General features: G+C 31.0%; 2 protein-coding genes across 4 annotated transcripts in view; one reads left to right on the forward strand and one right to left on the reverse strand.

Moving 5' to 3' along the window:
* Positions 1 to 1476: 1476 nt before the first annotated feature.
* LOC143071305 (uncharacterized) lies at positions 1477 to 6774 on the reverse strand. Its single transcript, XM_076245535.1, has 4 exons — positions 6618 to 6774; positions 4864 to 5016; positions 3969 to 4015; positions 1477 to 2701 (listed from the first exon to the last, which is right to left on the reverse strand). The coding sequence occupies exons 1-4, from the start codon at positions 6725 to 6727 to the stop codon at positions 2334 to 2336; spliced, it is 678 nt and encodes a 225-aa protein (XP_076101650.1). The 5' UTR covers positions 6728 to 6774; the 3' UTR covers positions 1477 to 2333.
* Positions 6775 to 6990: 216 nt separating this feature from the next.
* LOC143071304 (putative ATP-dependent RNA helicase DHX34) overlaps positions 6991 to 27406 on the forward strand; it is a 44440-nt gene continuing 24024 nt past the window's right edge. The window contains exons 1-11 of one of the 3 annotated variants that reach the window (XM_076245534.1): positions 6991 to 7039; positions 9231 to 9888; positions 10956 to 11053; positions 15091 to 15222; positions 15646 to 15737; positions 16456 to 16593; positions 17488 to 17622; positions 18975 to 19029; positions 19550 to 19767; positions 20211 to 20330; positions 22769 to 22924. In XM_076245534.1, coding sequence (XP_076101649.1) covers positions 9233 to 9888; positions 10956 to 11053; positions 15091 to 15222; positions 15646 to 15737; positions 16456 to 16593; positions 17488 to 17622; positions 18975 to 19029; positions 19550 to 19767; positions 20211 to 20330; positions 22769 to 22924 — 1800 coding nt within the window. In that variant the 5' untranslated portion in view covers positions 6991 to 7039; positions 9231 to 9232. Of the gene's footprint in view, positions 7110 to 9230; positions 9889 to 10955; positions 11054 to 15090; positions 15223 to 15645; positions 15738 to 16455; positions 16594 to 17487; positions 17623 to 18974; positions 19030 to 19549; positions 19768 to 20210; positions 20331 to 22768; positions 22925 to 27406 lie in introns of all 3 variants that reach the window. The other 2 variants (XM_076245533.1, XM_076245532.1) reach the window with 2 other exon arrangements.

Consider the following 27406-nt stretch of genomic DNA (forward strand, 5'->3'; position numbering starts at 1 on the left):
AATGACTTTGAAACTTATCTTAGTTTACATGTATTAGTTTGTTATTAGATCAGTTTAAGATGAACTGCTAAATAATATGTCAAGTCAACATGATATTTGGTATGCACATTTATTATCATTTGCAAGTATCGTTTCCATGGAAATTATAAAGCCCCACCCCTCTTATTGACTTTGAAACATTTCTATAGTTTACTAGTTATTGCTTGTATGTAGATTTGGGAACGTCTTATAATAAGTCAATGGTCATGATGGTATTTGGTATGCAGTTGTATAAGCATTGGCACATCTCATTTACATGGAGATTGCTTAGCCATGTAACTCAGTCACGGTTCATTGACTTTAAATATTTTCATAACTTGTGTAAGATGTTAAAGTATTGCTATTTTGATTTCACCATTTGCATAATCAAAATTACAAAAAGGCGAGACATATCTCTGTGATAACAGTTTATTTTGCATGTTATATAGGCCAATTTCTGTTTGAGTCTGTATTTACATATCCATTACCTCTCTTAGGTCCAGAAATTATTTTTTAAATGATTTCAAACAAATGTTTGACCCTTAAACATCTTAATACAGTAATAATGGAAAAATGTGGTAAAATGCATATGATTTTAATTTGGCCTATAGATGGATAAATGGCAATGGTTTCAGATAAGGTATCACTCTAATGAATTAATATTCTTCTTTGTATCAAATTGTGGGGACTTTTGTGACATCTTCACCCCCTTTGGCAATGTTTTATATCAAATAAATGCAGATTGTTGTCATGATAACATCAAAAAGAGATTATATTTCACTGTTTTTAACTATCTTAAATTAAATCTATGAAAAATGCTGTTTCCATACATAGACACATAACCCAAACATTAAGCATTATTTGTAAGAAAGCAAGGGAAAAAGGATGGTGAAAATTTATGTGTAAGCATTTGTTTTCCTGTGTATTGCTACCAGAGCCATTTTCAAGAAAAACATATCTAGACAAAACTTTAGTTTTTGCCATTCTGTTATGTCTGTCAGATGATTTGTAGGCATGATCACAAGACACATTAATTCAATAAGATATCCCATTGATGATTGTGACTAAGATTGGTTCCATTTGGCAAAGCACTTTCAGAGAAGAAAATTTCTGTAAAAAGTAACAGACACAGGCCACAAAAGACACCCCCCAAGTGATAAGAACAAAGGGTCAGATGAGGTCATAGACAAGATATAGATTATCCATCTCTTCCACCTTCTGCATAATGAAATTCCATAAAAGAGCTATCTCAGAACCTGTCTTCAAGAAAATCATTGAATATCTATTGCAGGTAAGACAATAGAGTTAGAAATACCATTTTAAGGATAATTCACTTCACTGGCCAAATAAAGGTAATTGTTACTAATACTTTTCTTTTCATGACAGGTTCATTTATAATACATTTTTGAACTTGAAAAAAATTATGCCTGGCATGCAACATAAAATACTATGATGAAATAAAGTCATATTTTTATTGCACATTTCCAAAAGTATGGCATTTAAATTACAAAACAATATAAAAAAAAGCATACACATTATTATAGCATTTGTAACATATGTCTAAATGGTACCTTGTAGAGCTTTAAGCCTATTTTAGTTCATTTTGTAAGTCTTTAACTGAATGCATTCAGTCATCCAGCTGTTTACAATTAAGAATCTTATTTCTGCAATAATCTGATTTAATAAAATTAAACATACTTTTAAAAAGCAGAAAACAAAACTGCTAAATTACAAATCTAATAAATAATGCTTGGCATCTAAGAATACAACATGTTGGGAATATTTTACTTTATAATGAAAAATACATTCAACATCTTTCCAAAAATACCCTCAAATATTAAGCCTGGCAGTTATGTTATTTGGTCATACTGGGGGAACTTCAACATGCTATCAGCTAACCTAAAAAAGTTTTGCTACTATGATTTTGACACTGGATATTCTGATTAAAATGTGAATGAAATATGGCAAGCAACTATTCATCTTTTGTTAGGACATATTTTTTTTATGAATAAAATGTTTAATTTTAAATTCTTGAATATGATTTTTTTAAGGAAGGGAAGTGACAAAAAAATGGTTTGTTTCTTATGAAAATTTGTGAAGGTGCAAAAGCAACTTTGATTTCAGAGTAAACGGATAATGTGTCTGAGGACACAAATGTCTTGGCTCATGCTTACATGTCAATTTTCTGAGTTAAAAAAGGGGATTAACTCTAGAACGGTAAATTACTCACAACGAAGAAATGTATAACGATAGACATATTAACTTCAATGTGCATACAATATTTTCAACAATAAGATTAAAACAATCAAGATAATTCATCCATTTTCTTCTGTTTGTTTTTGTATAGAACTTTTCTCATTACTTCCACTATTAACCTCAATGTTTGTACTATTAATTTCAGAATTACATATATGTAATTGATCAATTTGGTCTGTGTTTATTGATATGTTGTGTATTATTCCTGTTTTTGGTCCACTGTCTGTTTTATCACAGTTAATGCTTCCATTTTGTTCAATTCTTTTTTTCCCATGATTCTCCAGCATGGAATTCATACCGTCTGCTGTTACTGGAGAATCATGATCACTGGAATGTTTGTTATCATGTTTCTTTTTGTCTTTGTTTGCACTTTTATTTTCTCCATCTTCTTCATCTTCACTCATCATATTGTAAACATCACTACAAACTAAAATAAAATAAAATACCATTACATTTAAAACTAGGGTTGGCTAAGTATAACCCCAATAGCAAAACATAGGTTCAGTTTTCCATGGCTGGCCAAAAAAAAAACCCCTGAAATGAGTAATTTAGGGCAATATGATGTTTTGAGCTTATTTTCTACACAGAATACATGGAATAGGTCAGTCTATTTTAGCTTCAAAGTATATTATTTCTTAACAATTTAATGTTAGATGTAACATGTCTTCTGATTGGCGGACAGTGTTTTGTTTATCATCTCATAGACATAATTTTTTCATTTGACTGTGACTTCATCACAGTTGATTTACGCCGGTTTAAAATGGAATTTAGAATTAAATTATAAGGAACGACTGTAATATTTTTTTTTGTCTATTCAAAATAATTTTAAAATGTGTTGCACACTTAATAATAACCCGCTACACAATTCTTCATAGACAGAAAAATATATAACAGTCATTCCTTAAATATATATTCAATTTTAATCACATGTAAATCTTTTTAATACACAGGTTAATAATTAAAAATTATCAATAGCTTGTTTATTTTTATCCTGTCTTTGAAATATGAGGGATTATATCTCATTTCAAATTAAGGCATGATAAAAGTGTTTTATATATATGGATACAGAATGTTAATTTATCGTACACAAAAAAATGATTTCCCTGATTTGTTTCTGACAATCAAATCTTCATATTAGTGTGATGACACAATTTCACAAAATTAATTTATTTAGTTTATCCAATAGCGTACAATGACTATTACCACTTATTGTAATATTGAAGTAAACATATTTGATTATCTCCCTTTCAACTTACTCCTTTAAGCCTGAGGTAGAGTTTTATGTCAGACTTATGTGAAGTTCCATGTATATTTGTCAAACTGTTTAGTAGGAGTATATTGCCTAATTGTAGTAAACAGGTACAACAAATTATTAATTTTATGATGACTTTAGTAAAGTAATCATCAGGTACAATTCATGATCTTCCTAATATTACAAATCAAAATATATGTATCTTAATTTCTACCAGTAAATATTAGAATTATGTTTGGTACTGGATTTGTATTTTGTATCATACATCGAATTTCTGAAAAAATGTTTAAAATCAGTAAAACTAGATTATAAGACAACCCTGTCATCTTTCTGTCTTTTATTTCAGAAGATATATACACCATTCCACGAACTGTAACATATACAATGTACATATGAATACATATGACTTTCCTTTAATCATAACTAATTGTTATTTCTTTACCTGAAAATGCTTCAGGATACATTGAGCCTAATCTTTGCTTTAATTGCCTGTAAAAAGTAATAATACCATTCCATAAATAAGATCTTCTTTTAGTCATAACTTACCATGCTTACCCACAATCTTTTCCTTATTAAAAAATATAGCTTTACTCGATTTTATATATAATTAGTATTTATTATTTTGTACACTTTTATTTTTATTTTTCATAATCTTAAAATAAACACATTAATGTACATGTATGAAATAGTACAATTTTGACTATTATGATATAAACTATGGTGATGGGGTACAAAATGTATAATTGATATAAACTAAGGTGATGGGGTACAAAATGTATAATTGATATAAACTATGGTGATGTGGTACAAAATGTATAATTGATATAAACTAAGGTGATGTGGTACAAAATGTATAATTGATATAAACTATGGTGATGTGGTACAAAATGTATAATTCATATAAACTAAGGTGATGTGGTACAAAATGTATAATTGATATAAACTATGGTGATGTGGGACAAAATGTATAATTGATATAAACTATGGTGATGTGGTACAAAATGTATAATTGATATAAACTATGGTGATGTGGTACAAAATGTATAATTGATATAAACTATGGTGATGTAGTACAAAATGTACAATTGATATAAACTATGGTGATGTGGTACAAAATGTATAATTGATATAAACTATGGTGATGTGGTACAAAATGTATAATTGCAAATGAGACAACTACCAATCTAAATTTTGTAAATTAAAACAAAATTATAGTTCTATCTTTAAGTCACCATAAGGTTTTCAACAATAGGCAAAACCAGTACCATAAAGCCAGCTATAAAAGGCTGTGACTAGACAAATTGAACCAATTCAAAAGTTTAGATAATGTTTCTTACCTTATTCTTCGAAATACACTGTCTAGATCCTTTTTCATTTCATATAAAACTTGTGTGTGCTTTTTGAATTCCTGACTTGTTGCCTCAAATCGAGATAATGACAATAGGTTGAAATTGATCAACATTTCATTTGTCTTCTCATATCTTGATAACCTGTAAAAATATTCAGCAAATAAAACATATAATCAATATTGTGTTTTCTTAATTATGTTAATGGTTTGCGTCATATATATTTGTACATGTAGAAAAGAGTGAAAGATTGACTGACAATTGCAGCTGCAAACATTACATATGATCAATATTTGGAATAATGTGCATGAAATATAAAAATAAAACTCAAATTAATTTCATTGAAATCAATATATTAAATAAACTGACATGTAATGAATGTGTGTGTGACTTTGAGAGAAACCTACTTGGAAGGTCAGTCAGGAATATTTCAATGTTAATGATATACATTATTGTAGATCGATAAGAGTCATAGTGGGTCTAATTGGGGTCAAAACCTGACGTCGTATTGCTGATCTTTTGTAAGCATGACACTTGAAAATGTGCGTGAAACGGGAAATGAAGTCTAGGAGGACACAAAAAAATGAGAATTGCTTACATACATAGTGTCAGTCGGGTACCACGATTTTCCAAGAAATACAAGAACATATTAATATCCTCAAAACAAACTGATGTTTCCCAATAACATGATTTTTTATGGTGTTATAACTTATACTGCTTAAATTAGTGTAACAGCATACAATTATAAGGTTTAAGGCGTTCATAATTAATAAAAGTACATGCAATCTTAAGAAAAATGATTTGTATTTGCGGAATGTCCTAAATGGGACACCAACCCAGTAGTCAGCACTTGTGTGCTGACATGAAATATACATGTACAAAGGCTCTTCTACCTCAGGCATAGATTACCTTAGCTGTATTTGGCAAAACTTTTAGGAATTTTGGTCCTCAATTCTCTTCAACTTCGTACTTTATTTGGCCTTTTTAATTTTTTTTGGATTTGAGCGTCACTGATATATTTTAATTAAGAAAATGTGAAAACTACAAATTGCACTTTAATTAAGTAAAAACGAGTAATATCTTTTGTTAAATATTCTTTAATAGTGTTAAAAGTAGTATAACACCATAAAAATCTTGTTATCGAGATTTATCAATACACCTTATCGCTATTTAGTCCATTCCGGGAAAAACAGTCATTTATACAACTTCCTGTTTGGGGTCACCGGCCGAAAATGGAGGTCATCAGTAGTGAGCTAAGGGAGAATAAACTTTAGAAAGTAATCATCAAAAAACTTTGATATAGTATGATCCACTTTTTTCAAAATTAAAATTGAAGTAAAAAAGTATTTTGTTGGAAGTATTTACGGTAGTTTAAACAGGTCTCATTAAAAAGTATCATGCATGGTGAATTGTTTAAACAGGGTCCCAGATAGCTTCAACTGGATGAAAAAGTTGTGTAATTTTAGAACTTATCCGGAATGGAATAAATAGCGATTATCATTAGGTGTATTTGTTTTTGGGAGATATATACGTTGTTCATGTATTTCTCGGGAAATCGTGGTACAAGGTGGATACAGGAATCTGACAAAACAAAGCTGGATCCGGGATCAGAACCCCCAATGAGACCCCCGTCACAGACAAGTGCCTATTAGCTGATTAGTGTTACTGTGTGACTGTTACATCTTCATTTGTACAGTTTATACACACTTTTATTAATTTTAGGGAGAAAAACTGAAATATCGTACATGTCACGCTGAACCTGGACCATTGCTTCAATATCCGACCTATTCACTTGTTCTACAATTGACTGGGCAAATTTTGTTGAGGAATTATCACTTTCCTCCTCCTCTTCCATTATTTATTTTTGGTTGGCGATACTAAATGGTCACCAAATCGGTGAATCTATTTTCCGGATTAAATAAATATCTTTTTAATATATCATGTAATATGATCTTTTATGTGACAAACCTAAGTATTAGATCATGCTTATATTATCATTAATAACATTTGTAGTCAACAAATAATACAAGTGAGCTAAAAAGTTAAAAATAAAGTCACATCTGGTTTTTTTTATCGAATTTTTGTCAGACATAATTTTGTGAAATGATTTTTATGGGCAGACAACTCTGTAAAAAAGTTAAATTAGTCTCTCAACCAGTCTCAAGTTGTAGACCTGTACATGTACATACATTTAACTTCAAAGATTGTATGGGTAATATTAAATTAGAAGTGGAAAGGTACAACACAATCTGAATTTTAACATCGTCTCATTTCTAAAAATTAGTAATACTTAAAACTAAGTACATAAGCTTTCAAACTAAATTTACAAAAGTAAAAAAATGGATTTTTTTTTTGTGGACAACTTTCTTGACTGTGAAAAAGTGCACTTTCCCAATCTGATACATTTCCTATATCACAATTTATATGGTATACACCTATTTCTAGATTTTTTTTTATGAACGAGGTACACAGGTCAACAGAAATTATTACATTAACTGTTTTTTCAATTTATAGATCGGATCAACAGTTATCATGGTTATATTTTAATTTAATTTTTTCAATGCACCAATGCAATGTAACGTAATATTATTGAAAATTAATTTCTTTTAAATTAATATGAGGCAGGCATTACCTGTAAATGGGGACGAAGTCTTGTGTGAATTATTTTTTTGTAACTTAAATATTTGTTTAAAAAAAAAGAAACGGAAATACCGTAACGTTTCCGATTTTGGTTCTGTTGTTAGGAATTGAGTCCTGACGTTATTTAAATTATGACGTCATATGCAATGTAAACAAAGAAATGCTATCATCAGGTAACGTTTTTTCATATCAAGGAATTATTAAAAATGAAATTGGTATTGCGCGTTCCTTCCTATTTTATACTAGTCTGATAAATATATATTTTACTCAAAGTTTCATACAAACGAGACCGGAAAAAGGAAGCACATTGTACATTTCTGCGCAGGTCCGGGATTTCAAAACACGACAAAAAAAATTTGAACGAATTTGAGTTCATTAGTACAATGAAAAATTCAGGAAATTTTCCCTTATTTTTTTTTATTGAATTTTCTACTGTTATTGGGGACTCCGTCCCCATATAAATAAGCAACACATGCAACAGCATGTATTAGTCAAAGTTGTGACTGAGTGCAGAAATTCAAAGATAACAGAATCTGTGTCCGTTCGTGTAACATAAAATATTGTCCTCCATGAAATATTGTCTGTCAGACAAAATTTCTTATAAAATATTGTCCACTGACAGTATTTTATAATGATATATTGTCCTGGACAATATTCCATTATGAAATAGTGTCTTTGATCATGAAATTTTGTCACATCCTTCTAGACAATATTTCACTATGAAATTCTGTTGATGACAATACTTCACTATGAAATTCTATTGATGACAATACTTCACTATGAAATACTGGCTTTGAAAGTATTTTTTAATTGAATTATTACACAATAAGAAATAGCACACAAGCATGCAGCATGCACATTTTTAGATTTATCACTGAAATGTTGTATAGCCATGTATAGCAAGGAATTTATAGTATTACTAATAGTGAGAGTTTGTCTCAATTCACACAAAATATAACCTCCCTTTAACATGACAAAATTCCATAGTATTCATCTGTGAAATATTGTCTAATATACAGACAAAAATCACTATGTTTGTCCTTCTCTGGACATTTTTCCATAAACAAGGACAATATTTCATGATACATAGTTAAGAAATATTGTCTTGTGGTACAATATTTCATAGGACAATATTTTGCTTAACCTTTACTTCTGATATTGTATTCCCTAGTATATAGTATTACATGTATAAAAATATCATAAAATTCAGTTGGTCACAGAGACACAGACAAATCTTTAATGTAATTTAAAAAAACATTAGTATAGTAAGTAAAGGTAAGTAAGTAATTTTTTAAAATTATTATTGTGACATACATGTACATGTGTAATAGCAGTTTAACAAAATCAGAATATTATATTTAAATGAACATCATTTACATAAAAATAAAATACACCACTCCCATTGCATCTACGAGTCACTGCCAAAATCATTAAACATATTTCTTTTGTTAAGTATTTCAAACAAAATGATGAAAAAATATTTAGCTAAATTCATAATACCCCAGTAATTAGTATATTTTAAGTTTTACAATCATACAAAAATCGTTTTTACTCGTTCAATTAATTTTTAGTCTGATTAACTTCTTTTATCATCTGTAAATAGCCAAAATAATTTATATATCATAATTAAGTTTATATATTCTTTTGGTTGAATCCTTATTTGTTGTTAATCCATCTTCAATGTTCTAAAACTGAGCACAATTATACTACATTTACAGAAATGGGGAAAGATCATAAACATAAGCATAAAAAACACAAAAGACATCACAGCAGAGAAGATCATTCTGACGGTGAAGAGTCATGGTCCGTCTATAAAAAGAAAAGAAAAGATTACCACAGAGAAAAGGAAGAAGATGAACCACATAAGAGTCATAAGTCAGACTATACTAACAATAGAGAAAGTGATAAGGAGGCTAGTGAACAAACAGACAAAGATTTAGTGAGAAGCAAACTGTCTGAATATAAACATGATAAAGATTCCTATTCCTACAGAAGGCATGACAAGGACAAAATGCATGGGGAGATTAAGGACCATGACAATAAAAGATCAAGAAAAGAAGAATTTAACTCAAGGACTCATAAGTCTTGTTTATCATCAACAGATCAATCACCTGAGAAATCTGATAAGAGAGTAAGAAGGAGAGAATTAGATGAAAAGGAAGATTTAAATTATCTGCAAAGAAGAAAAGAAAGCAAATCAAATCATGATCATCCAGAAACTTTGAATGAAACGGGGTATGGTACCAAAGAGAAACATGCTGTTGAATCCGATCATGAGGAAGAAAGAGAAGAGGATAGAGATTTTGCATTTGATTTTCCTCAATACAGATCAGACCTTAACAGAATATTTTTCAGAGATGATGAATTTATTAAAAAGTATGTGCATATAACAATTTTAAATACATATAAAATTGAGAATTTAAAGCTTATAAGATTACAAATTTATACCATTACATGTATTATGAAATGTAGAAATAGGGAGATGTGGTATGATTGTCAATGAGAAATCTATCCACCACAGCTCAAACTATATTGATTTAAACAGCTACAGGACACAGTGAAGCCTTCAACAATGAGCAAAACTCATACCTTATAGTTGACTATGAAAGCCTGACATTACAAAGTATAAAACAATAGTCCATTTGCCAATTACCGATTTGATTCTGTTATTACACACTTTTTAAACAAATTACTTCCCTTTGTCAATCTTAGACTGGTTCCATACCGGACAATATTGGTTTTTGCCAATGCAAAGTATGATGAATTAAAAATGATGTATCGGCGGTTTAACTAATTTTTCATGAAAAATAATTTCTGATGTCGTAAGTATTTAGCTAAACAAATTCGTGTAATCAAAAAATTTCAAAACCTTAAAGATAATTCACATTACGCACAGGTAAATTTGCTCTTTCTTCTAGCTCTCCATTGTTAATAAAAATTAATGTTCCTCTTAAGGGAGACAACTGAAAAAAAGGTCTCTAATTACAGAAATTGGCAAATGGACTATTCAAACGAGAAAACCAACAGCCTGATTTATGACAAAACAATGAATGAAAAAAATAGCAGGCTCCTGATATTTGAAAGTACTTTCTAGTTATTTGCCAGAACAGCAAACATAAGTTTTTTAGTATCACATGAGAAATGTTTGATGTTACAGAGGGTAAGGGACTGTTCTCTAATGGCCATTATTATATAGTCCAATATTTTAGTGAAAGTTAACATTAAAACCATAAAAGTCGGTTTATATGGATTTAAAAACAAATTTAGTTACATGGTACATAGATGAAGTTAAAGAATATATTAATTGTCAGTACATGTACTTAGTGAGAAAGGGCTTTAAAAAGACAATTTAAGTTTTGTTGTTGAGAAAATTATAGATATAATTTGCTAACTTTCTACTCAATACAATTATGATTTAATAATTTTTCTTTTGTATAATACAGACCATCAAAGGCATATGATGACTTTTGGTCATTTTTGTTGAAATATCAGCAGTTCCAAAGGAAAAAGTATGACAGGGAGAAAGATAAACAAGGAATAAGTAAGTAAAAGTATGACAGGGAGAAAGACAAACAAGGGATAAGTAAGTAAAAGTGTGACAGGGAGAAAGATAAGCAAGGGATAAGTAAGTAAAAGTGTGACAGGGAGAAAGACAAACAAGGGATAAGTAAGTAAAAGTGTGACAGGGTGAAAGACAAACAAGGGATAAGTAAGTAAAAGTGTGACAGGGAGAAAGACAAACAAGGAATAAGTAAGTAAAAGTGTGACAGGGAGAAAGACAAACAAGGGATAAGTAAGTAAAAGTGTGACAGGGAGAAAGACAAACAAGGAATAAGTAAGTAAAAGTGTGACAGGGAGAAAGACAAACAAGGGATAAGTAAGTAAAAGTGTGACAGGGAGAAAGATAAGCAAGGGATAAGTAAGTAAAAGTGTGACAGGGAGAAAGACAAACAAGGAATAAGTAAGTAAAAGTATGACAGGGAGAAAGACAAACAAGGGATAAGTAAGTAAAAGTATGACAGGGAGAAAGACAAACAAGGGATAAGTAAGTAAAAGTATGACAGGGAGAAAGACAAACAAGGGATAAGTAAGTAAAAGTATGACAGGGAGAAAGATAAACAAGGAATAAGTAAGTAAAAGTATGACAGGGAGAAAGACAAACAAGGGATAAGAGAAAGACAAACAAGGGATAAGTAAGTAAAAGTATGACAGGGAGAAAGACAAACAAGGGATAAGTAAGTAAAAGTATGACAGGGAGAAAGACAAACAAGGGATAAGTAAGTAAAAGTATGACAGGGAGAAAGACAAACAAGGGATAAGTAAGTAAAAGTATGACAGAGAGAAAGACAAACAAGGGATAAGTAAGTAAAAGTGTGACAGAGAGAAAGACAAACAAGGGATAAAGTATGACAGGGAGAAAGACAAACAAGGGATAAGTAAGTAAAAGTATGACAGAGAGAAAGACAAACAAGGAATAAGTAAGTAAAAGTATGACAGAGAGAAAGACAAACAAGGAATAAGTAAGTAAAAGTGTGACAGGGAGAAAGACAAACAAGGGATTTATAAGTAAGTAAAAGTATGACAGGGAGAAAGACAAACAAGGGATAAGTAAGTAAAAGTATGACAGGGAGAAAGACAAACAAGGGATACGTAAGTAAAAGTATGACAGAGAGAAAGACAAACAAGGGATAAGTAAGTAAAAGTATGACAGGGAGAAAGACAAACAAGGGATAAGTAAGTAAAAGTATGACAGGGAGAAAGACAAACAAGGGATAAGTAAGTAAAAGTATGACAGAGAGAAAGACAAACAAGGGATAAGTAAGTAAAAGTATGACAGGGAGAAAGACAAACAAGGGATAAGTAAGTAAAAGTATGACAGGGAGAAAGACAAACAAGGGATACGTAAGTAAAAGTATGACAGGGAGAAAGACAAACAAGGAATAAGTAAGTAAAAGTGTGACAGAGAGAAAGACAAACAAGGAATAAGTAAGTAAAAGTATGACAGGGAGAAAGATAAACAAGGGATAAGAGAAAGACAAACAAGGGATAAGTAAGTAAAAGTATGACAGGGAGAAAGACAAACAAGGAATAAGTAAGTAAAAGTGTGACAGAGAGAAAGACAAACAAGGAATAAGTAAGTAAAAGTATGACAGGGAGAAAGACAAACAAGGGATAAGTAAGTAAAAGTATGACAGGGAGAAAGACAAACAAGGGATAAGTAAGTAAAAGTATGACAGGGAGAAAGACAAACAAGGAATAAGTAAGTAAAAGTATGACAGGGAGAAAGACAAACAAGGAATAAGTAAGTAAAAGTATGACAGGGAGAAAGACAAACAAGGGATAAGTAAGTAAAAGTATGACAGGGAGAAAGACAAACAAGGGATAAGTAAGTAAAAGTATGACAGGGAGAAAGACAAACAAGGGATAAGTAAGTAAAAGTATGACAGGGAGAAAGATAAACAAGGAATAAGTAAGGAAAAGTATGACAGGGAGAAAGACAAACAAGGGATAAGAGAAAGACAAACAAGGGATAAGTAAGTAAAAGTATGACAGGGAGAAAGACAAACAAGGGATAAGTAAGTAAAAGTATGACAGGGAGAAAGACAAACAAGGGATAAGTAAGTAAAAGTATGACAGAGAGAAAGACAAACAAGGGATAAGTAAGTAAAAGTGTGACAGAGAGAAAGACAAACAAGGGATAAAGTATGACAGGGAGAAAGACAAACAAGGGATAAGTAAGTAAAAGTATGACAGAGAGAAAGACAAACAAGGAATAAGTAAGTAAAAGTATGACAGAGAGAAAGACAAACAAGGAATAAGTAAGTAAAAGTGTGACAGGGAGAAAGACAAACAAGGGATTTATAAGTAAGTAAAAGTATGACAGGGAGAAAGACAAACAAGGGATAAGTAAGTAAAAGTATGACAGGGAGAAAGACAAACAAGGGATAAGTAAGTAAAAGTATGACAGGGAGAAAGACAAACAAGGGATACGTAAGTAAAAGTATGACAGAGAGAAAGACAAACAAGGGATAAGTAAGTAAAAGTATGACAAGGAGAAAGACAAACAAGGGATAAGTAAGTAAAAGTATGACAGGGAGAAAGACAAACAAGGGATAAGTAAGTAAAAGTATGACAGAGAGAAAGACAAACAAGGGATAAGTAAGTAAAAGTATGACAGGGAGAAAGACAAACAAGGGATAAGTAAGTAAAAGTATGACAGGGAAAAAGACAAACAAGGAATAAGTATAAAAGTGTGACAGAGAGAAAGACAAACAAGGGATAAGTAAGTAAAAGTATGACAGGGAGAAAGACAAACAAGGAATAAGTAAGTAAAAGTATGACAGGGAGAAAGATAAACAAGGGATAAGTAAGTATCATCAGATATCTTCAGTATAAATATAGGGGAAAGCTTCACTTTGGGTATCAATATTTGTAAGTAATGTATGAAATATTCTTTGATTATGAAAAAAAATAAATATAAAAATTAGAAAGTAATATGGGAGAACTTCATTATAAAAATCAAAATTAGTAAGTTATGTTGGAAACCTTCAGTATAGATATAATATGTATGTATAAAATGTTTTTTGCATCGGAACTAAACACATTTATTCTAAAAACAGTTGTTGGCATGACACGGGTTATGTTCTTCTCATATATGTTATGATGGTATGATACTAAACCCCTAACGGGAAGGATTGTGCCTGATGTTCATATGATGAAATCATAATCTTTCAGTCAGTTAAGTTGAAGTCTGGAGCTGGCATGTCAGTTAACTGCTAGTAGTCTGTTGTTATTTATGTATTATTGTCATTTTGTTTATTTTCTTTGGTTACATCTTCTGACATCAGACTCGGATTTCTATTGAACTGAATTTTAATGTGCGTATTGTTATGCGTTTACTTTACTACATTGGTTAGAGGTATAGGGGGAGGGTTGAGATCTCACAAACATATTTAACCCTGCCGCATTTTTGCGCCTGTCCCAAGTCAGGAGCCTCTGGCCTTTGTTAGTCTTGTATTATTTTAATTTTAGTTTCTTGTGTACAATTTGGAATTAGTATGGCGTTCATTATCACTGGACTAGTATATATTTGTTTAGGGGCCAGCTGAAGGACGCCTCCGGGTGCGGGAATTTCTCGCTACATTGAAGACCTGTTGGTGACCCTCTGCTGTTGTTTTTTATTTGGGCGGGTTGTTGTCTCTTTGACACATTCCCCATTTCCATTCTCAATTTTATTGAAATCTTCACTGTAAACATGATATTATCAAAGTTAATAAGTTATATTTCAAAACTTCAATATAAATATCATTTTGTTCAGCTACAGCACTAGAATATGTCTTGATCTTGCTGTGAGGTTCAAGTTATTTAAGTCACTTTAAGAAGCTATCAAGTTGAATGACAGCAATAAATTAACTTTGTTCCTTCAATATATGTTTCCATTGTTTAAATCTTCATGATGCTGAAAATACAAATCTTTGACTGTCTTTGAAAGTAAATATTTTTGGGCAGTTCAAATATATCAAATGTTCTCTCAAGCCTTGTGTTTTTTGTAATCTGTGTATAATTTTCTTTGAGTAGAAAAAGACCAGAAGACAACAGAATCAACTGTGGATCTTGATCTTCCTCAACACTATGACAACAGATACAGAATTAGTTTTAACATCAAAAGTAAAAATGTGGATGATTTCTTAAAGAAGGGAAGACTTGTAGGTTGGTAAACATTACTTAACTTTGGTTGTTTGTTTGTAACCATTAAGACTCTTTTACATTAAAAAATCTTACTTGAAATTGCTGCAGATCATACAGTACATGTATTCGGAAAGTGCTAAAATAAAAAAACAGCAATAGAAGTACTTGTTCCTAGATTAATTAAGGAATGATATTAAGCAAATTCCATTTGAAATAAAGTTTTTGTTTGTACTGTCAATTAGCCAGTTTATACTCATTTAACTTACTGAAGAAAATTATTCATTTCCTGTTCAATGCAAGTTTCGCTTTAAATATACATGTAAATATAAAAGTGTAGAAATGGTCTCAATTTCAAAGTAGTTATTGATTTCTATAACTATGATAAGACTGTAAATTTACAAGTGTTTTACAGAAATAATATTTTTTTTATTTCTCTTGTAATAGATGCTGATGTTTCTAGAGACCTGACAAAACACAGAGTGAGACAGTTCAGAAATATATTGATCCATTATGTGGATTTCCTTCAAAAACAAAAGGTATGATATCGATTTTTACAAATGAGACAACTATTAGTCAAAGAATAAGAGCACTTATTACATTGGTTGCAATGAATTACATTGATTTCCCAGTTAATTAAAACTGATAATTTCACATGTGAAATAAACATGGTTATTTCACTCTCTGACGTCATACAACAATAGGCGTTGTCAAGACGTTGATAACGGCGGATCAAAACAAATTGTGAATTTTTAGAAAAAAGATATAGTTCCTTACATGTTCTACATTAATTTCTTTAAAAAAAAGCCATTTGCCAATGTAATAAAAAGAATCACTAATTAAAGAATTCAAATATCGAAAAATATTCAACTCGTGACTGAACAGCACTGATAATTAACTCATGCGCTATGCACAATCGTGAATTAATGTGTTGTTCGGTCACTCATTGTATATTTTTCTCTATCTGAATTCTTCAATTAGTTATTCTATAAATATTAAATGATTTCTATGCTGAAATGTCACCATGATCCATCACTATTAGCATAGAAATATACCATGACCCATCACTATTAGCTTGGAATAAATAAATATGTTTTTTACCATGTTAAGTGTATGATTGCATTTAATGTAATGTGATATCTTAATTTACCAGTTCCAAGCTTTATCAATATAATTTATATCTATTCCCAAATTAGAATATAGAATTAAATAAAGTTAATATTTTATTTAAAATGATGCATTGTTATTTGGTTTAAGTTTGCAAAACTTAAGAAGATAAAGACAGACCAAGAAAATTTACCGATCTTCCAGTACAAGCAGATGATACAAGGAATGGTACAAAGACATCAGGTGGTTGTCGTCGCTGGAGATACTGGTTGTGGAAAATCTACACAGGTTGGTTAAATATGAACATCCCATATCTAGTCAATGATGGCAATCTTTTATATCAACGCTGGATGTTATATTGTCTTACTGTTTTATTGTCAGCAAGCTTTTGTGAGTAATTTGAAAGCTTTGTATGACATGTATTGATATTAGTGTGCACTGTATATAGCTATTTTTCATTTATATTTGGAGAGGTATAACTTTATAAAGTTTAATCATTCAAATGGAATGTTAAGAGGTTAGGTTACCCCAAATTACCATCTTTTGATACCCATACTGCAGCATATGTCTCACACATGACATAGATAGATATAGGAAGATGTGGTATGAGTGCCACTGAGACAACTCTCCATCCAAATAACAATTTATAAAAGTAAACCATTTATATAGGTCAAGGTACGCCCTTCAACACGGAGCCTTGGCTCACACAGAACAACAAGCTATAAAGGGCCCCAAAATTACTAGTGTAAAACTATTCAATCGGGAAAACCAACGGTCTAATCTATTTAAAAAAACGAGAAACGAGAAACACGTTTAGATTACATATAAACAAACGACAACTACTGTACATCAGATTCCTGACTTATGACAGGTGTAAACATTTGCAGGGGGATTAAACGTTTTAATGGTACCAAACCTTCACCCTTTGTATGTATATTATGTGGTATCTAGGGAAAATTTCATTAAATTACCATTTTACACCCTGACTTCACAGTTAGTACTAAGTTTTACTAAAAAATAATGTTTTACCAAAAACTATTTACTTTTTCACAAATAACTAATGGTTTGGAACAAGGATTAACCATTTGGGAATAACTGCACCTTTTTCTTTTTTGACATAAGTCCTTTTCTTTTTTTCATTTAAGACAATTATCTTTGTATATTATTTTTACATTATTTCAGACTCCCCAGTATTTACTAGAAGCAGGATTTACAAAGATAGCCTGTACACAGCCTAGGAGGATAGCATGTATATCTCTGTCTAAGAGAGTAGGATATGAAACTTTAAATGAATATGGATCAGATGTTGCTTATCAAGTAAGTCAATGCTGTCAATGGAGATTCATATCGGTTTCATGATTGATAAAGATAATATTAAAATAAAAAGTTGTTGCAATGATTGCATGAGACAATTTTCCAAAAGAGCCAAATGATGTAGAATTTAGCAACATCAGGTCACTGTACAGTCTTTAACATCAAGAATAAGAATTTTATTAGTCTAAATTCCAAACAATAGGATTGTTACTAAAATACAAAACAAAAAACAAACAAACAGACAGACAATCATATGAATTACAAAACGATAGACATTAAACACTACAAACATGTAGCATTGAAAGAAAAAAAATATAGATTTATTAATATTAATTATAATACTATTTTTGATAGCATGCCTCCTCTTTAAAATTATCAATTCAAATATTATGCTTATATATATATAACATTATAAGTTGAGCCATTAATAACACAGTTCATATATTGACATTATAATTGTTTCTCTCATTATACATTTCACTTATATAGTTAACAATGATAAGTAAAATATCACATTCTTTGCAGGAAAATATAAAATCAAATTTGTTTTCTTCACTCATTGAATTAAAACTGGGGACAATACTAGAAATGTCATTAAACATTTTGATCCTAGTTTTATTAATTTCTGAACATGTTATGATAAAATGAAATTCATCTTCCACCTCTTTATGGCATAAAGGACATATTCTATTTTCTAAAGCTGTTTTGTTGTATCTACCATGTTCAACAGCCAGCATACTATTACTTATTCTTATTTTAGCATAATTTTTTGTAACATTTTTATCTAAATTCAATAAAAGGTACTTTTCTAGTTATACTTTACTTTAAATTTTCTGTAGGTTCTTAGTTTATTTCCATTTATTGAATTATCATCATTAAAGAGACAATTTTTCCAAAATATAATGTAATTTTCATTGAGCTTCTTCATGACGGCTAAAAGTAATCGTTTTTTAAAAACTTCAAGCAAAACCTGTACCTCATAGAAAGCTATATAAGGCTATGAAGTGACCAATGTGAAACAATTGAAACAAGAAAACTGCCAGACAGAATTAAACATGTACAAAACAAATATACAGCAACAAACAACATGTTCTTTGGCCCTTCTTACTCAGGTGGATATAACAAAAAGTATTTTTCTTTTTGTTTAATTTTTTGCTCCTGGATTTGAACAGTGTCAGCACTATAACACACTTGTTACCTTTCAGTACAGTATTTTAAATTGTAAACAATAACTTGATGAGATTATTTTTTTCAAATATAGATCATTGTACAAACAAACCAAAACATGACTTAAATTGAGCTTCTGTCAGAGGCATGAAGTACTTTAATAATTATCTCCCTTTCTTATTCTTCAGGTAAGATTTGAGAAAACAAAGACAAGATCTACTAAAATTTTATTCCTTACAGAAGGTATGTTAAATACTAGCATAAAATGAAATCACAGGAATAAAATTTGAAAGAGTACTAGAATATACAGTGTATTGTTAATTGATTAAAGATTTTATTGTAATACAAAATAAGTACTGGACATGTACCCCTTAGTTACTTTAAACATCTGTTTATTGAAATAATTTTCATATTTAACAAAATCACACAAATATAAGTTTTACCTGTAAACGTGATACTGAGCTCCGTGTTCATCAATTTTCAACTACCAACAAGATGTATAATAATAATAGCAGTTCAGACACTTCACAGAACTGCAGTTAAGCTAAGTTTAAGTTTAGATCGTTTTGTTTTGACAAAATAATGATATATATCATGTACATTAACAAATTCTCTGAAAACCGGTTTGCCTTTCAGTGACATTGACCAATAAACCGATACATAGATTCAAGATATTGAAAGGTCATAGAAAGCTGATTAAGCAAAATAGAAAATCCAAATTATTTGCTTTATAGACACATTCTGAATTTTATTTATATTTCAGGTCTTCTTTTAAGACAGATGTCGGAGGATCAACATCTGAAGCAGTACAGTGTGATAGTGATAGATGAAGTCCATGAGAGACACATACATACTGACTTCCTGTTAGGTGTTATAAAGTGTCTACTGAAACATAGGGAGGATCTCAAACTAGTACTTATGTCTGCTACCATAAACATTGATTTATTTAGTGGATACTTTGATGATGCACCTGTAATTAAGGTATATTTGGTCTTCTGATTTTACAGGCGTCTTTTATGTAATGAAATTGATCCATTCACAATGTTACAAATTCTGCTGAAAAATTGTTACATAGTTGTTTCCATATAGACATGCATTATCACAATTAAAACAAAGAGACTATTCAACTAAAGAGCATTTGAATCATTGGGACATAGATTTTTGGTGTATTATAGTAAGTTGTAGGTACCAGGAGTCATGAATGGAAATGGGGAATGTGTCAAAAAGACAACAACCAACCTAAGTGCAGTAAACATGCCACGGGGTCAAACACCTGTTTTCACAATACATTTTACCTTAGATAATTTATTCAGAGTATACAGGTTATTGTTTTTTATTATTAAATTATTTTTGTAAAATGGTTTAATCTCCTCTCCTACCTTTACTATACATGTACAAATAAGAAGATGTATGTTTTATTTCAGGTACCAGGCAGATTATATCCTATAGAACTAGAATATAAACCAATACAGAGAGATGATTCTAAAGCGGAAAGATTAGATCCTTCACCATATCTCAAGATCATGCAGCTGATTGATCATAAGGTATCCAATTTTGAATGGCTCTGTGAATTCACTGTGAATAACACATAATATTAAATGTTCAACAAAAAACAAATTTCTGTATTAAAGTTTGAATGTAATGTTAAAAGTGCCAATCAGGTATTCATGAAAACAGTATTCCTCAATCTAAGAAATTGAAACTCACTGAAATGAAAGCATTTTAAGCCCAGGATGATGTAGAAGTAACTCACAGGATCATGTTTTTACTTGTCTTTTTGTTTAAAACCTTTTCTTCCTGTTTCTTAGTTGTTTCATATGTGCCAAAAAGTATAAATATCTATCTTTATTTATGCAGAATAGCATATAATTTTGTTATTAGTTTTAGATTCTGAGAAGGACATGCATGTGCTTACTGTTTTTATACGACCGCAAAATTTAAAAAATTTTTCGTCATATATTGCTATCACGTTGGCGTCGTCTTCTGCGTCGTCATCGTCGTCATCGTCGTTGTCGTCGTCGTCGTCGTCGTCGTCGTCGTCGTCGTCGTCGTCGTCGTCGTCGTCCGAATACTTTTAGTTTTCGCACTCTAACTTTAGTAAAAGTGAATGGAAATCTATGAAATTTTAACACAAGGTTTATGACCACAAAAGGAAGGTTGGTATTGATTTTGGGAGTTTTGGTCCCAACATTTTAGGAATTAGGGGCCAAAAAGGGCCCAAATAAGCATTTTCTTGGTTTTCGCACTATAACTTTAGTTTAAGTTAATAGAAATCTATGAAATTTTGACACAAGGTTTATGACCACAAAAGAACGGTTGGGATTGATTTTGGGAGTTTTGGTTTCAACAGTTTAGGAATTAGGGCCAAAAAAGGGCCCAAATAAGCATTATTCTTGGTTTTCGCACAATAACTTTAGTTTAAGTAAATAGAAATCAATGAAATTTAAACACAATGTTAATGACTACAAAAGGAAGGTTGGTATTGATTTTGGGAGTTTAGGTCCCAACAGTTTAGGAATTAGGGGCCAAAAAGGGACCCAAATAAGCATTTTTCTTGGTTTTCGCACCATAACGTTAGTATAAGTAAATAGAAATCTATGAAATTTAAACACAAGGTTTATGACCATAAAAGGAAGGTTGGTATTGATTTTGGGAGTTTTGGTCCCAACAGAATAAGGGGCCCAAAGGGTCCAAAATTAAACTTTGTTTGATTTCATCAAAATTGAATAATTGGGGTTCTTTGATATGCCGAATCTAACTGTCATGACTGTGTATGTAGATTCTTAACTTTTGGTCCCGTTTTCAAATTGGTCTACATTAAGGTCCAAAGGGTCCAAAATTAAACTTAGTTTGATTTTGACAAAAAATGAATCAGTTAGGTTCTTTGATATGCTGAATCTAAAAATGTACTTAGATTCTTGATTATTGGCCCAGTTTTCAAGTTGGTCCAAATCGGGGTCCAAAATTAAACTTTGTTTGATTTCATTAAAAATTGAATAAATGGGGTTCTTTGATATACCAAATCTAACTGTGTATGTAGATTCTTCATTTTTGGTCCTGTTTTCAAATTGGTCTACACTAAAGTCCAAAGGGTCCAAAATTAAACTTAGTCTGATTTTAACAAAAATTGAAATCTTGGGGTTCTTTGATATGCTGAATCCAAAAATGTACTTAGATTTTTTTATTATGGGCCCAGTTTTCAAGTTGGTCCAAATCAGGATCTAAAATTATTATATTAAGTATTGTGCAATAGCAAGTCTTTTCAATTGCACAGTATTGCTCAATGGCAAGAAATATCTAAATGCACAATATTGTGAAATAGCAAATTTTTTTTTAATTAGAGTTATCTTTCTTTGTCCAGAATAGTAAGCAAGAAATATCTAATTGCAAAATATTGTGCAATAGCAAGATTTTTTTTTAATTGGAGTTATCTTTCTTTGTCCAGAATCAACTTAAATCTTTGTTATATACAATATACAATGTATATTCAGTTTTTACTACCAACTGATAAATTAAAATAATCTTTACCATTCAGTGATAACAAGCAGTTTTTTTACATCTTAATATTTTATGATGTATTTAAATGAGTAGTTATTGTTGCAAACTCCATTAGAAATTTTAATTGAGATTAGTTTTGGAATAAGGGAAAGGGGGATGTGATTAAAAAAATTGGGTTCAATTTTTCTCATTTGAAATTTCATAAATAAAAAAGAAAATTTCTTCAAACATTTTTTTGAGAGGATTAATATTCAACAGCATAGTGAATTGCTCTAAGAGAAAACAAAAATTTTAAGTTCATTAGAACACATTCATTCTGTGTCAGAAACCTATGCTGTGTCAACTATTTAATCACAATCCAAATTTAGAGCTGAATCCAGCTTGAATGTTGTGTCCATACTTGCCCCAACCGTTCAGGGTTCAACCTCTGCGGTCGTATAAAGCTGCGCCCTGCGGAGCATCTGGTTTAATTATGTTTTTTCAGTTCCCAGAAAAAGAGAGAGGTGACTTACTTATATTTCTAAGTGGTATGTCAGAAATTATGTCAGTAGTAGAAGCAGCTAAGATATATGCTACAAATACCAAGAGATGGATCATACTGCCTCTACACAGTGCACTGTCTGTGGATGAACAGGATAAGGTGATTGATAGATTTATTATGTAGATAATTGGTACTTAGTAGTAACAGTGTTTCCCAAACTCTGTCTGACCAACAAAATGTCAGACAAAAAATCATTCGGACGGACAAAACTTTTATGATTTTTGGGTTGAATATATAGTGGAAAAGTTCAAATTTCTTTTTCTGTCAGACAAACCATAAAACAGTTTGGCACAGACTGTAGTTAACATGTTCTAGGAAGCAATCATTGAAATTGTATGATTTTGTTTTTACTCCTTTAGCCAATCTGATCTATTCCCATCACTTGTAATTGACATTTCTTGTTCTTCAATTTGACGTGGTTAACTTTTAAATAAAAAAATACCTTCCAAGACTAAATGTTACTAACCTTTATCCGAATGTTGGTGCCTTTAGTATGGTAGTGATGTTAATGGCACTAAAATGCTGATAAATGATAGATGCAACCAAGGCTTCCAAAAAATATTTGAGCCAGCCGGACATTTTATGTTTTATCCTGATTTTGATCCTTTACACTAAATAACAAAAGGCAATTATGGTAATCAGTTGGCCATCCCAATGATTGAAAACCTATATTAAACTTTACTTTGAAATAAATTCAATACTCTGACATAAACTATTAAATTGACAGTGCACCATTCTAACTGTACAACATCGGCATACTTATATCTGCCTTAGACTCTTTATTTGTGCAAAATAAGGTTGTCTAAAACTTTACTTTCGTTTTGAAAATCACATTTTCCTAATACCTGGTGTTGACTTGATAAGGGTAAAGCATGGACCAGTGACATATATGTAAAATCTGTGTACGTTTACAAAGCATGATTGAGCGTAAGTAGCTCTTTTCACGTTATTTCTTCAAGAAAATACTTGAAATGAACGAAAGTTAAAGATATCAATGATAATTTTAGCATTTTTAAAGAAATTAGAATGCATAATTAAATTTCCCACCTGCACATTCAGAGCCTGCACATAATGGAATACGTTTACTAGCTGTAGTTCAAACCATATGGTTTTGACAATTTTTATTTAAGGATGTACTTAGGTGAGGTAAGGTAAAAATTAATAAATTAAGAAGTAAAAATTGATATTATAAGCTGGTAGAGCATCAATTAAGGATAAAAATAAGCTAAAAATATTGATAGGTCATGGACCTCCTTTTTGAGATAATTGAGATTTAAAATATGGCGGCCCCCCCTTTTTTGTGTGTAATATACACCACAAAAAAACATTAAGATAGAATAAAGAACTAATAAACGATAGTCCAATAATGTAAGGCTTCAGAGTTTCATATCATTTACATTCAACATGTTTATCGGATTTTTTTTTACTATCAATGTTGAACCAATAATTTTTATCGGATTTTTTTTAACTACCAATGTTGAACCGTTGAACCGTTCAACATTGAAAGTAAAAACAAAATTCGATAAAAAATGTTGAATGTAAATGATATGAACCTCCAGTCTTATATTAAAGGACACTATATAAGACTTCTGAGGTTCATGTCATTTACATTCAACGGTTTTATCGGATTTTTTAAAATTTTTATTATGAACCGTTCAATAACAATAGTAAAAAAAATCTGGTATAAAAACGTTGAATATTAATGATATGAACCTCCGAAGTCTTATATAAAAGCACTACGGTAAATAGATTAATTGAAATTCAGTTAATTGAGTGTGAGAGGCTATTTTAATCCACTTTATGAGTGTGTATTATATAATGTTACAATGTAACAAACCTATCAAACACACCGTGAAAAATAACATTATCTCCCCTGGAAATGCTTAACAACACGACACAAAAAACTGCTACCTTTTTTTGCTCTATATCACATAATTATGAAAACACATTTCATAGATAGGGAATACTGTGCTTGTGTACACGTTTGAATGTGTAGGTGGCACACTCAGAACGATCGTCTCTAGATTTTTTTTTGAAATTCGTCTCGGCCTTTCCGGGTTCACGTAGCAACACGTTTCTTTCCTCCCCAGCTATTCCTGATTATGAATTAATCCAAAACATGCATTTACCCCAATTCAACAACTATTAAACAACTCACCTATACAAATGGCGATCGTCTAATTCCTAGCTGATTCCTTTAATCGTACCTTTCTTGACGACACCCATCGTTGTAGCGTCTACCATTGGAGGTAGCGAAATTACATGAATTGACAGGAGAGCGAAATAAACAAGGGGAGCAATTTTATCGAACCCCATTCCGGACTGTACAGTGAAATCTGACAGAATTGTCACCTGTATATACTAAATATTTGATTAAACTGACACTTGTGTACACCAAATACTTGACTAAATTGACCCCTGTGTACACCAAATACCTGACTTAATTAAACACTGTGTACACCAAAAACCAGAACAAACAGCAATGTGCATACCAAACACCTTTTAACTGAACTTGTGTTCACCAAATGGTCAATATTCCTCATGTTAGTCAATTATTCTGTATAGTTATGAAACTCATACACAATGCTAAGAACCACAACAGGCAGACAGAGTTCAAATTTGGAATGTGAGTCATTAACTTTCTAGAGGTATTCTCCTTTTTTAAGGTAACACGATACCGAATGGCATATCTCCCGATTTCCAAAATTTTTGGCATACGTGTACTTTGAATCGAGTTACATCGGAATATGTAATAAAAAATGGGGGTCACCATTTTTGTTTTTTTGTAATTTTCATAGGAAAACGTCAATTTTGGCGACAAATTTACTTAGGTATATAGGGGAAATGCCTTTTTTTCGGCTTACCTTTTTAGATTTTCGAATGGATGGCTATTTTTTTATATACGGAGAAAAACAAAAAACTAACATAATATCCAGGATTGCATAGTGAATCCATACACGTATAGAAACTCATATGTCACCATCCTTGTTTTTGAAATAAATGGCTTCAAAGTTGGTCGATAGGCTTAGAATTTGACCAAAAACGTGTGACGTTATGGTGTACGGAATATAACGTTATTCCTTCTCAGAGAAATGGAGAAAAAAATATGTGTCGGGATCTGAATGAGTATATTTTATTTTCATTTCCCCTGTCGACTGTCGTAAAGTTCCTAGTAATGCAATATAAAATTCTACTGAATCAGATATAATTTTATTTTGTCCTGCACATGGAATTTCACTCATATGAATTAATATTAATATCGTCTGATTTTCACATCAAACGAGCACATACTTGAAACTTGCGTGAACAGGTTCCATGTGAATCTTATGATAATAGTTCATGCATAAATCAGATTTTTGTTAAGTTTACGTGAAAATTAAATGAAACATTTCACGTGAGATTCATCCGAATTACTGATTTTTAACTCCATCATATTAGACAATGGTGGTATCATCACTGCATCCCGTGATGCAGAAATATAGTATTTTAAAAAAATTTGATTCATTTAACAGTTTTTTAATTGCTCGGTTTGATGGTTGTTTAACGTTCAGTGGCAAATAGTTCATGCATGTTCGGGACGATACAATACAATTTTGAAAACAGTTGTTTATAAAAGACACATTTGATGCATCAGTCAAAAAAGATTAAACATTCTGTTATTTGTGAAAATTATGAGGAAAAATAATGATCCTGATAAAATACACATTCCAAAAAATAAAATAACAAAACTCCAAGAAAAATTCAAAACGAAAAAATCCCTTATCAGATGACGAAATCAAACACTGAAAAACATCAATTATTATAATAGAATGATAAACAGCTGTCATATTCTTGACTTTGTACATACAATACATGTAGTATAGTGAACTCTGCGTGGTGTAAACGTGTTACTTGTTTGCTCAGCAAGTCGGACAAACCTTGCAAATTGTTAACCCGAATAATTCAGTCGTTATATTCCGCTTACTACATTAAGTAAGTAGGAGAGATTGATTACGGGGAGGGACTGAATTATTCGGGTTAGCAAACTATGCAAAATTTCACATTCAAATTTCAAAGTTCAACATTCTGTCATTTGTGAAAAAATATTTACATAACAAAGCTTGAGATCATATATGCATTCTTTATATAAGTAAAACAACTTCGAAATTTAAAAGTTCCAGCTTGAAATTCAACCTGTATCAGATGTAAGCCGGAGTCTGTACTCCGTGTGCCTTTGTATTTTATCAAAATGCCTAATCCAGCAACCTGTCATGAAACAAAAAGTAAAATCCAGACGATATGCGCACCTATAATATGAGTAGTAACACCAGGTACATAGTTTTAAAGCTGAAGCAAAACAACTGTAGTCCTAAATGATTAGCTGAATTAACCCTATACATGTATATACTAAGTGCGGGATTAACGGTCGAACGGACAAATGTTAAACAATATGATGACACGTGCTCTATAAGTAATTTGGTGACAATGCATATTTTTGAATATGCAGTTCAAATAATGGAATGATAATTTGGAGATCTGAAATGTAGTAGCAATGTAAGAAGGCTAGCACTTCCGTCATGTCGTCTTTGGTGGAAAGTTGAT

The sequence above is a fragment of the Mytilus galloprovincialis genome, chromosome 4, assembly GCF_965363235.1.
Source record: "Mytilus galloprovincialis chromosome 4, xbMytGall1.hap1.1, whole genome shotgun sequence".
NCBI lineage: Eukaryota > Metazoa > Mollusca > Bivalvia > Mytilida > Mytilidae > Mytilus > Mytilus galloprovincialis.